This window comes from Labrus bergylta, chromosome 22, assembly GCF_963930695.1.
Source record: "Labrus bergylta chromosome 22, fLabBer1.1, whole genome shotgun sequence".
Taxonomy (NCBI): domain Eukaryota; kingdom Metazoa; phylum Chordata; class Actinopteri; order Labriformes; family Labridae; genus Labrus; species Labrus bergylta.
The window spans coordinates 1318219-1328934 of NC_089216.1; the positions used below are offsets into that span (position 1 = coordinate 1318219).

The 10716-nt window shown below is 43.6% G+C and overlaps 2 protein-coding genes across 2 annotated transcripts; one reads left to right on the forward strand and one right to left on the reverse strand.

Annotated features, from left to right (window-relative positions):
* Nucleotides 1-312: 312 nt before the first annotated feature.
* On the reverse strand, nucleotides 313-6540 carry LOC136177471 (butyrophilin subfamily 1 member A1-like). Its single transcript, XM_065950804.1, has 6 exons — nucleotides 6331-6540; nucleotides 4993-5337; nucleotides 4607-4888; nucleotides 3468-3569; nucleotides 3343-3369; nucleotides 313-1980 (listed from the first exon to the last, which is right to left on the reverse strand). The coding sequence occupies exons 1-6, from the start codon at nucleotides 6398-6400 to the stop codon at nucleotides 1685-1687; spliced, it is 1122 nt and encodes a 373-aa protein (XP_065806876.1). The 5' UTR covers nucleotides 6401-6540; the 3' UTR covers nucleotides 313-1684.
* A 91-nt stretch (nucleotides 6541-6631) lies between these two features.
* On the forward strand, nucleotides 6632-10068 carry LOC110005509 (low affinity immunoglobulin gamma Fc region receptor II-like). Its single transcript, XM_020660855.3, has 7 exons — nucleotides 6632-6800; nucleotides 7999-8090; nucleotides 8177-8218; nucleotides 8584-8844; nucleotides 9362-9604; nucleotides 9684-9806; nucleotides 9898-10068. The coding sequence occupies exons 1-7, from the start codon at nucleotides 6766-6768 to the stop codon at nucleotides 9951-9953; spliced, it is 852 nt and encodes a 283-aa protein (XP_020516511.3). The 5' UTR covers nucleotides 6632-6765; the 3' UTR covers nucleotides 9954-10068.
* Nucleotides 10069-10716: the final 648 nt, after the last annotated feature.

The following is a 10716-nucleotide window of genomic DNA, read 5'->3' on the forward strand; positions in this document are numbered from 1 at the left end:
GACTTGATGTCCCAAAACTTTTAAATATATCACCTCTCACTATAAGATATTTGCTTAAAGAAAATACTTAAAAAGCATTTCCAGAACTCATTTCCCTCGTGTTCCTTTCAAACTGAAGGTTTCTTTTTGTTTGTTATTCGACCGGCACTGAGTGAGATCATGTTCTGACCATTCGCTAAATGTCCTGTGGCTCCCTCTAGTGTTGAAAAGAGAGTACTAAAAATGTAAAGCAGTGGTTCTCATGGACTTAAACATATTTAACCAGACGTACACTTGAGAAGATTTTGAACCATGATCCCCTGTACACCAGGACTCTTGGTATTAGATTCTTTATTAAACCGATTTATATTATACTAAAACTATATAAAAAATACATATATTTCAATCAAATCCACTTTATTAATGAAGCATTTTATAAAAAACACATTTCAGTTTACCACACAAAGCAGAAATACGTATAACACAACAGACAGCAAGGAAAACATCAAAGCAAGAATATAAAAACACACAAACTTTAACTTGTAAAAAAAAAATATATATATATATATATACAGTTTCTGATAAATGAGCTCTATGGGGACTGACTCACTGCAGGAGACAGACTCTAGTGGACACTGGAGGAACTGCAGCTGTAAAGTTGGACATTTTAACATGGGACTCTATGGGGACTGACTCACTGCAGGAGACAGACTCTAGTGGACACTGGAGGAACTGCAGCTGTAAAGTTAGACATTTTAACATGGAGCTCTATGGGGACTGACCCACTGCAGGAGACAGACTCTAGTGGACACTGGAGGAACTGCAGCTGTAAAGTTAGACATTTTAACATGGAGCTCTATGGGGACTGACCCACTGCAGGAGACAGACTCTACTGGACACTGGAGGAACTGCAGCTGTAAAGTTAGACATTTTAACATGGAGCTCTATGGGGACTGACCCACTGCAGGAGACAGACTCTAGTGGACACTGGAGGAACTGCAGCTGTAAAGTTAGACATTTTAACATGGAGCTCTATGGGGACTGACCCACTGCAGGAGACAGACTCTAGTGGACACTGGAGGAACTGCAGCTGTAAAGTTAGACATTTTAACATGGGGCTCTATGGGGACTGACCCACTGCAGGAGACAGACTCTAGTGGACACTGGAGGAACTGCAGCTGTAAAGTTGGACATTTTAACATGGAGCTCTATGAGGACTGACCCACTGCAGGAGACAGACTCTAGTGGACACTGGAGGAACTGCAGCTGTAAAGTTGGACATTTTAACATGGGGCTATATGGGGACTGACCCACTGCAGGAGAGAGACTCTAGTGGACTCTGGAGGAACTGCAGCTGTAAAGTTAGACATTTTAACATAGAGCTCTATGAGGACTGACTCACTGCAGGAAACAGACTCTAGTGGACACTGGAGGAACTGCAGCTGTAAAGTTGGACATTTTAACATGGGGCTCTATGAGGACTGACTCACTGCAGGAGACAGACTCTAGTGGACACTGGAGGAACTGCAGTTTGTTTATTTATTTTGTACTTTCAAGCCAAATGCTGGTTGACCATTTACCTCAATTGTCACTCATAGAGCTAGAAGCAAAAGAATCCTCTTCTTCATCAATTAAACTGAATGGAGGCGAGCCTTTCTGCACTTGAGAAAGCATCTCTGCACTCACTCGTCACCTGTGGAGACCTTCAGGCCTCAGAGTCAGCTGAAACTTTGCTACAACTTTCATGCCGCAGAGGTTCCACTTGTTGACGAAGACGAGTGATTTCACTCTCCTTAAGTTCCACTTGTTGACCAAGACGAGTGATTTCACTCTCCTTAAGTTCCACTTGTTGACCAAGACGAGTGATTTCACTCTCCTTAAGTTCCACTTGTTGACCAAGACGAGTGATTTCACTCTCCTTAAGTTCCACTTGTTGACCAAGACGAGTGATTTCACTCTGTTGACTCTCCCTGAGTGGCATACCAGCTCCGTCAGTCACATCTGTGAAAGCAAAAACGTTCATATCTTTACTTTCTAAGATGTGAGGCATCACTTAGAGTAACTTCAATACTTCCCAAAAAGAATATCTACTATCAGTCAACCATAGATCGCTCTTACACTTGACTTCTTTTTTCAGAAAAAAGCACTGCTTTCAGAGTGTTCTGTAACCTTAACGACGGGGTCTAGCCTGCGGTGCAACCGCGCCGGAGCACAACGCATCAATTTAGCACAGAAAAGAACAAGCGGGACGGGAAGTCAGACACCGATACAACATTAAAACATCCGGTTTATTTTCAGAATAAAACTCTCCGTTTTGGTTCAGAAAAAACACTGTTTATGTGTTAGTTTATGTGTTTATAAGGTTTTTATTGAGTTTTATACCACGAACATCGTATTATCTCGTTTTTTCGCGAGTGTCCTTTGTCTCCGTACTCCAGCTGTCCGGCTGTGCTCTCCATGCTGCAGACTGAGATCGCAGCCGGTGGGTTCTGACAGATGAGGATGCACTGACCCATAACAGACCGGAGCGGACACGCAATGCACACATGGTGGAAGTTTGCCGTTTTTGGGCACCGGTAACTAGGGACGTAGGTTACTACTCACCCAGCGCTTTTCTGAAAAGTTTGAATAATTCAACTGAAAAAGGCGTCGGGCGCAGCGCTTTTTGAAAAGGCGTCATACTTTTTCCATTTTCCATAGGCTTGTATGTAAAAAAGGTGCTGGCAGTTGAAAAAAAGAAGTCAAGTGTGAACACGGCCTTAGGCTTCATTTCTGTTGCAAACCAAACATAAACCTTGATGACCACCACGGATATCTCCCCGTCATTTCAGATGACGATCCAGTGTGGGTGGTGTGGTTGTTTGCAAACTCTGCAAGAACAAAAGTTCAGCCACAAGGCGGCGTCCTCTCAAGGTCATCCTGCGTCTGGGCCGTGTGGGGTCAAGACTACGTAAGTAAGGTAAGAATTCACCTTCACCCTAATCTCTCGTCTTCTTCTGTGAATACACTTCAAGTACGTCGTCTCTCTGACTATAAGTGATCTAGTGATTGTGAAACCTGCGTGTCAGCATTACAGGCATAGACAGATGAAGGTGTGGTCTGAGCAGTATTCGGGCTATTTGCTTGTTCCCAAGACGATCAATCAAACAACCAATCTGGGTTAGCTAGCTCGTAGGTAGCCAATTACAGCGAGTCCTTAAACCAGGGTGGTCTTCCAGTTTCTACATGAGGCTACATCCACTTTGTTTTTACAATGATCCTATCATGTGGAGTTTAAACGTCTGAAGGTTCAATTTACAAGTATAGCAATACCCCTCTGGGAAACACTTCTACTACAGTAGCAACGAGGAAAATATGAATTACCTGTTCTCCGACCCCTTTTCCTCCAAGCTGGTGATGAAAAGAAATGCAGTATGAATGAATGACTCAATGACAACTTTAAAACAAATGTGGTGACATTTATCATATTCAGAAGCTTAATAACTTACCCCAATAAACAAATACAACAAGGAGCAGCACGACCACTACTGATGATACCGCAACAATATTAGTCAAATGTATTTCCAGGGAAACATATTTCTTGTAGATTTCTGAAAAAGCAAAACTGGTTAGAGGATGGAAATACAAAATCACTTGTCAATACAGTTGCAAGAAAACTTTTAACTTAAAGGGATACTTAAAGGGATACTTCACCTGCTGAAACATGAATCTGTATTGACATTGGGTCATGTATGTAGAAATGTGAAATACATTCTGAAGTTGGTGCCTTCTTGGCCGAGAAAAGGCAGAAAGTGTCTTTTTGGCTCATGTGGATGAAAGACACCAAATTCCAGAATGCACAGCACCGCAGGCCACTCCCACTAAGGTCAGGTTTACAGACATATTTACTTCAACACATAAGGTCGTTTCCTCAACTGATTCAGAGATTTCTTCCAAAAGGAATTGGTATCTTGGAAATTCCTGGCAGAAAACAGACTCCAGCGGCGGCCCCAGTGGCCAGCGGAGGCAGCAGCTGTCTCGCCGCTATATTTATATTTTTTCTCCATTACCAACTTTCATAGATCAACCATAGAGCCTGTTAGCATAGCTTCCAAGCAATATGGCAGATGTTAAGTTTCGATTCTGGGAGTGAGTTCCCACCCACTGATCTGTGATTGGTCTTTAGCTTCAGTGGTCGAAAATATGAGATACTAGCGTTGTAGTTTCACCACGCTAACCGCAACAGCTTCCAGTGACGCAAAATGATGATTTTTGCGTCACTGGAAGCTCCTTTTCAGACTCAGAAATACAAAGATTTCCCATCTCAGAGGAAAATGAGGGCGGGATGCACAACCATTTAAAAATACTATCAGGTTTCTAATGATACAAAGCTTAATGCAAATGAGTGAAGTATCCCTTTAAGACAAACAAATCCAGATCCTAAAGTTAGAAGGAGGACATACTGGCTGCTGCATTGTGTCAGAGAAGCCAGCACTTCAACATAACATGTTTTCTTAATGTCTGATCATATAGTAAGGTCATCTTGTGATTTAATTCATTATATATCATTGAATATACATTGGACCTTTAAGTGCAATTGATAGAGATTCAGCAATAATCATTGTGAATTTAACTAAAGCAGACTTGCCTGGAACTGTAAAATTTGTTTTCCTCGTTTCTCTAATGCCCAGTTGTCGAACTGTACACGTGTAATTATCACTTGCCCACATCTCCACTGTAATCCTGCTCACGATGGAGAAGTATTCATCATCCTGGACTGGACTGATGTCTTCATGAGGGACGATTTGCTCTTTGCTGTCCCTCCACTCCATCTCAGGCTTTGGGTACCAGTTTCTCACTTCACACTTAAAAACGAGTTTGTCCAAAGATCTCTCGAGAGTGATCTGTGGCTCAGAAACGGCACCTATGACTAAGGAAAACAACTGAACCATCAAAACATGTCGTATTTAAAGTGTTCGTTAAGTTGAGCATCTCTGAGCAAAGAAATTGAAAAGCTCATGCAGTCAAGCTTACCAACAGGGACTTCAAGAGAAAATTGGGAGCTCACATCCATAACCAGTTTACATGTGTATGTCCCAGTGTCAGACAGTTTAGGGTAATTCAGCTTCAAGGACATGTCGCCTTTCTCAGGTCCCTGTTCAAACAACTCTGTCCTTTCCTTGAAGGATGGATTTACCTCCTTAGGCTCCAAACGCCTTTGACGGTAAATAAGAACGTAAGTGGGATCCAGGTCTGCTCGTGTCCACTCCACCGACTTATCAGCAACGCTTTCTGCTGGCTGCAGGCGACATGAAAGGACACATTGTTGTCCAACTAAGCCGACCACTGGCTCTGGTTGTCCTGTCAACCGAAGTTCACCTAGAGAAGGGCACATGAACAAGCAGCTGCTTTAAAAGTGAATCCCAATGATTGAGTGGTGCACTTTCCTGAAATATTTATCCAATCAGATGTAGAAATGCTCAACATGCCATCCACTGTTTAACATCGCTTAAAGGGATACTTCACCCATTTGCATAAATCTTTGTATCATTAGAAACCTGGTAGTATTTTTGAATGGCCGTGCATCCCGCCCTCATTTTCCCCTGAGACGGGAAATCTTTGTATTTCTGAGTCTGAAAAGGAGCTTCCAGTGACGCAAAAATGACAATTTTTGCATCACGGGAAGCTGTTGTGGTTAGCGGGGTGAAACTACAACGCTAGTTCCTCATATTTGACCACTGAAGCTACAGACCAATCACAGATCAGTGGGTGGGAACTCACTCCCAGAATCGAAACTTAACGTCCGCCATATTGCTTGGAAGCTATGCTAACAGGCTCTATGGAGAAAGCTGATAATGGCGAAAAAATATAAATATAGCGGCGAGACGGCTGCTGCTGACAGGCCGGTCTTGTGTCTTGGCTGCTGGCTGCTGGAGTCTGTTTTTTGCCAGGGATTTCGAGATACCAATTCCTTCTGGAAGAAATCTTGGAATCAGTTGAGGAAACGGCCTTATGTGTTGAAGTAAATATGTCTGTAAACCTGACCTTAGTGGGAGTGGCCTGCAGTGCTGTGCATTCTGGGAGTTGTTGTCTTTCATCCACATGAGCCAAAAAGACACTTTCTGCCTTTTCTTGGCCAAGAAGGCACCAACTTCAAAATTTATTTCACATTTCTACATATATGACCCAAAGTCAACACAGATTCATGTTTCAACGAGTGAAGTATCCCTTTAAACTTTGCAAGACCAATTCCTACAATGCCCCAACCCTACCCATCCAATGAAGATATAACTAAGTCCCAACCAACCTGTCTGATGAACTCGACACACTGCACTGACAGATTCTCTTGAAGATGTAATCAGTCGTTCTTACCTTTGATAGTCAGAAGCAAGCTCTGCAAGAACAATAGTTCAGCCACGCCGCGGCGGCCTCTCAAGGTCATCCTACTTAAGGGCTGTGTGGGGCCAAGACTACGCAAGTAAGGTAAGAATTCACCTTCACCTCAACCTCTCGTCTTCATCTGTGAATACACTTCAAGTACGTCGTCTCTCTGACTTTAAGGAATCTAGAGAATGTGAAACCTGCGTGTCAGCATTACAAGCATAGACAGATGAAGGTGTGGTCTGAGCAGTATTCCGGCTATTTGCTTGTTTACAAACAACCAATCCGGGTTAGCTAACTCGTAGGTAGCCAATCACAGCGAGTCCTTAAACAAGGGTGGTCTTCCGGTTTCTATGTATTCCGGTTCCTCCCTTCCTCTTTGCCAGGTTACATCGCAAAGCATTTCCTATAAAGCTGCAGCGGTTGATGACCTTGACGTTTGGCTTCTTGCAAAGGAAAACGTACGTTATGTCGCGTCATTCAGTAGGAGGGGCTTAGCAGAGTGGCACAAGCCTACAGACAGATTAGTGGACCGTTTTGCAGTTTTTTTTGTCCGAGTCCCATTCTGCAGCTTTGAACTTTTTCTTTCCAACATACCCTGGTGAAGAAGACTCGGATGGATTCGGCATTCAATTCTCTTTTGAATGTGTTGGATTGTCTTGAATGTGCTTGTAACGCCATCTTAATCTCTAATGCACATGTTCGGTACTTGTCTAATGTCATACTCGTTTGACCACATGAATGGTTTCATTGCAGTGAAACAAAATAGAAACACTTAACTAACGCTTCAACAACCTTACTGTCACTGGGAAACTCGGGCGTTGATGCACAGTGACTGGGACATTGTTGTTCTGCTGTGGTTGCGGGGTTTCTTGGGGACATTTTCAGGGGTCTGTACGACACTTGGCAAAAAAAAGAGAGCACAAGAATAGACAGCGGGGAAGTGAATAGTTTGTGAGGAGTTTATTGACTGATACTTGGCTGCACATTGTCACCTTTGGAGTACTTCCTATGTGGTTGTAGCGTGTGTAGAGTATTTGGATTCCTGGGCATGACTTATTTGCATTTCTTGAATTCCTCTCCCTTTAGCCTATCAACCAGCTCAACCTGATCCAACCTCTTTCTGTTGTTAATGCTGGGTCAACCAGGGCAAGTTTTTCTCTGTGCCAACAGTCAGACATTTTTGTCCTTGTTGCTATGTTGCACTGAAGATTTACAAACTAATTAGCTGATCATGCATATTCCGGTTTGTCAGGTTCAAATGCTCTTTTTAGATGCCTGCTGACAGAGTGCACTGCTCTCATTTTTTTTAAATAACTGCTATGATTGAAAACTTTATGCCCGGAAATGCCTGGGCCTCCAGGGGCTGCTGTTTTAAAGCAGTCACTGAGAGACCTACTTCACATATCAGGATGGTCGACCACCTGCCGGGAGGTTAGGGTTAGGGCCACGCTCTGCCAATGAAAGGCGTCTGATCCAACCTTCACAACAGGGTACTAAGTCTCTGACTAGACTCTTCTCCACTGTTGCCCCCCGGTGGTGGAATGAACTTCCAAACTCCACTGGATCTGCAGAGTCCCTCTGCAACTTTAAGAATTCACAGACAATGACCTAGAAACAGAAGTGTGTGGCGTGCGTCTCACTCAGGTTTGGTTTCAGGGAGGAAGTGCTGAGCCACTTATGTCGAAGTCGACCAGCTGCCAGCCTGCAGCGAAAGACGATGAAGCCCACTGTGTTATTTCTCAACTTCTGTGAGTAACAGTGTCTTTAGTGTCAATCAAGAAATATGACACATGTGGAGCCACGTCTTGACTCGTCTTCTTTTTTGGTTTTCCAGGTGTGTTTCTTGTAACCGTTTCATGTGGTATGGAAGACAAAGGTAATGAGCTCTCTATGTTTAAGTGCAGGTTTCTATCCAATCTTTGAGACAAAAGCAAATATAAACTGACAAAAACTCCTCCTGCTGTGATGCTAACATATGTACAACTTCAGTTGGATGTGGGGAATAATTGAGATTTTGTTGGGGACACATTTGATATTTTTTTGTATTTTGGTACCGTTTTTTTTCTCTTTTGCTCATGAGAAAGCAGGCAGCAGGATATTGTGGGTAGAATGGTGTAACATGCAACAAGCTGCCGACACCGTACAAGGCAGTCGCAGTCGTTTGGTTTCTTATAACTCTTGTAAGCCTAAGGGCCAACCCCACTTTCCACACTGGGGCTCAGATTGAGTTTTGTCTTCCAGTCTTCCATCTACAAACGACTCCCGACAGATCTCAGTTCTTTCAGTATGAGGACGTCTCTCTGAGCTGCAAGGGCTCGCCCGGCGCCGCTCTGCTGAAGAGGAACACCACCAGAGGAGGAGTTGAGTCCTGCCCGAGTGGTTGGGGAACTCTGGAGAACTCGACCTGCAGCATCCGTACCATGTACCCCTTCGATAGCGGACTCTACTGGTGTGAGTCTGACTCAGGAGAGAGGAGCCAAACTTTACACATCATAGTCTCAGGTATGAACTGTTACCAAGTTATCAGGTTGGTTAACAAACAAAGGGACGTCATTTCCAACCCTTTTGTAACCGAACAAATCAAACATAAAAGCATAAACAGTGTTTGTTAGTCACTGGTTTACTCCCTCTTACATGAGTTGTATCTTGTAGTCAATGCTAATGCTAATGCTAATTAGCAAGGCAAACACTTTGACTTCTTGTTGCTGAGTCATGTTAACAAAAGACAAGGCTGAAAAATAATATCTCTGTGTCTAACAAGTCACCCATCAGGCACAAACCTTCCTACTACTTCTTTTGGTACTTTGTCCAGTCTTTTTGCAAATCAACAAGCACTTGTCTTTTAAAATGCACGTCATGACCATTTCTATTGGCCTCTGCTAAAACCGTAACAGTGCAGTTTTCAATTGCATGTCTTTGTAATGACTTCAGATTAATATCTGACAGGAAATACTTTAGTTTGGCTTTGAGGTGTGAACACAAGTGTAGTTCTGTAAACACTGGCTTGTGTGTGTCTCAGCTGGTGATGTGATCCTGGAGAGTCCGGTCCATCCCGTGGGGGAGGGGGACAACGTGACTCTGCGCTGTCGAGAGAAGACGCCTTCCTCTGGACTAAAAAAATTCAGTAAAGACGGCCTCCTCGTTTGGAGCAACATCACAGAAACTCTGACCATCCACGGTGTGTCCAAGTCCGATGAAGGACTCTACATGTGCAGCATCCCCGGAGTCAGCCAATCACCAGGCAGCTGGCTTTCCGTCACAGGTGAGATCATCGCATCATGAGAACACATCATGCATTAGAACATTTGATTGATTTAGAGTTTTTAACACTCTCCCTCCAGTGTCAGAGCCGGCAGCAGCTCCTGTGTTTCCCGCCCTCAGAGTTATTCGTCACGCAGTGGCGGGGTTTCCTTACCTGCTGTCCACGGTCATCCTGGCACTCGTATACAGAGACAAGAGAAGCGGTAAGAACCAACAACACTCGTCAGATATCATGGGGAAGCCACTTGTCTTCTATCTGTCCTCATTCTTGCTTTTTATGTCCTCACATCGCAGCTGCTCAGGATGTTTCAGAGGACCGGAGCCATCGCGTCGTCATGGAGGTGGTATAGACGACGAAACAGATCTTAAACATTATACCTTTATGTTTGTCTGTAAGATTAAATTTCTTTGTTTTGTTTGTCATTTTGTGCACAAACACAAATAAAGTGTTTTATATTTGTTTAACATGAGGAATACAAAGTTTATTTTTATTACAGGTTATCAAATTGTGATTAACACTAAATGGTAAATGGACTTCTGACTATATTTCCCAGCAGTACTTGAATGCACCATTACCCTCTCCCCCGTAGAGCTGTCCGTGGTGCTGAAACCCGGAAACCCCCTGAACGCCTTTCCTTCTCTTTTCCCTCCTTCAGATTAAAAGTTGATCGTCTCGTGCCGTCACATTTTATCACGTGAGCAAATGATTAATTCTGATTTTATTATTCGCCGAAAATTGGCACGAGAGCAGAGCCGAACGTCTCGTGCCCCGGGGGCGTAGTAAGGCGGGAGGGGGCGGGGCGGTAACGTCAAAGGAAACGTGACGCTGCCTCCGTGTCAAAGATCGTCTCTGTTGTTGGACAGATGAAGATGCTGTGTTGAACAACAGAGAAAACGTACTTTAGGTTGAGATTATGAAACTGTTTCAGCATCACGATGTCTGGATGTGTTTGTCTCGGGTCACATGAATCTTGGCATTGCACAGATATCTCATTATTATACACATATTAACTGAACTTACTGTAGGGAGAAAAGAGAGCCTTAAGAGTATCGCATCTTACCATTAGACGATCTCTGTCGCTCTCTCTCTCTCTCTCTCTCTCTCTCTCTCTC

Coding starts and splice junctions, on each gene's coding strand:
- LOC136177471 (XM_065950804.1), bottom strand. CDS start 6,400: ATGACCTTGAGAGGCCGCCGCGGCGTGGCTGAACTATTGTTCTTGCAG. Junction 3,370..3,467: donor TGTTGTATTTGTTTATTGGG/GTAAGTTATTAA, acceptor TTTCATCACCAG/CTTGGAGGAAAAGGGGTCGG. Junction 1,981..3,342: donor GAAAAGGGGTCGGAGAACAG/GTAATTCATATT, acceptor TTGCTTTCACAG/ATGTGACTGACGGAGCTGGT.
- LOC110005509 (XM_020660855.3), top strand. CDS start 6,766: ATGACCTTGACGTTTGGCTTCTTGCAAAGGAAAAC. Junction 8,219..8,583: donor ATGTGGTATGGAAGACAAAG/GTAATGAGCTCT, acceptor TTTGTCTTCCAG/TCTTCCATCTACAAACGACT. Junction 9,807..9,897: donor ATACAGAGACAAGAGAAGCG/GTAAGAACCAAC, acceptor CTCACATCGCAG/CTGCTCAGGATGTTTCAGAG.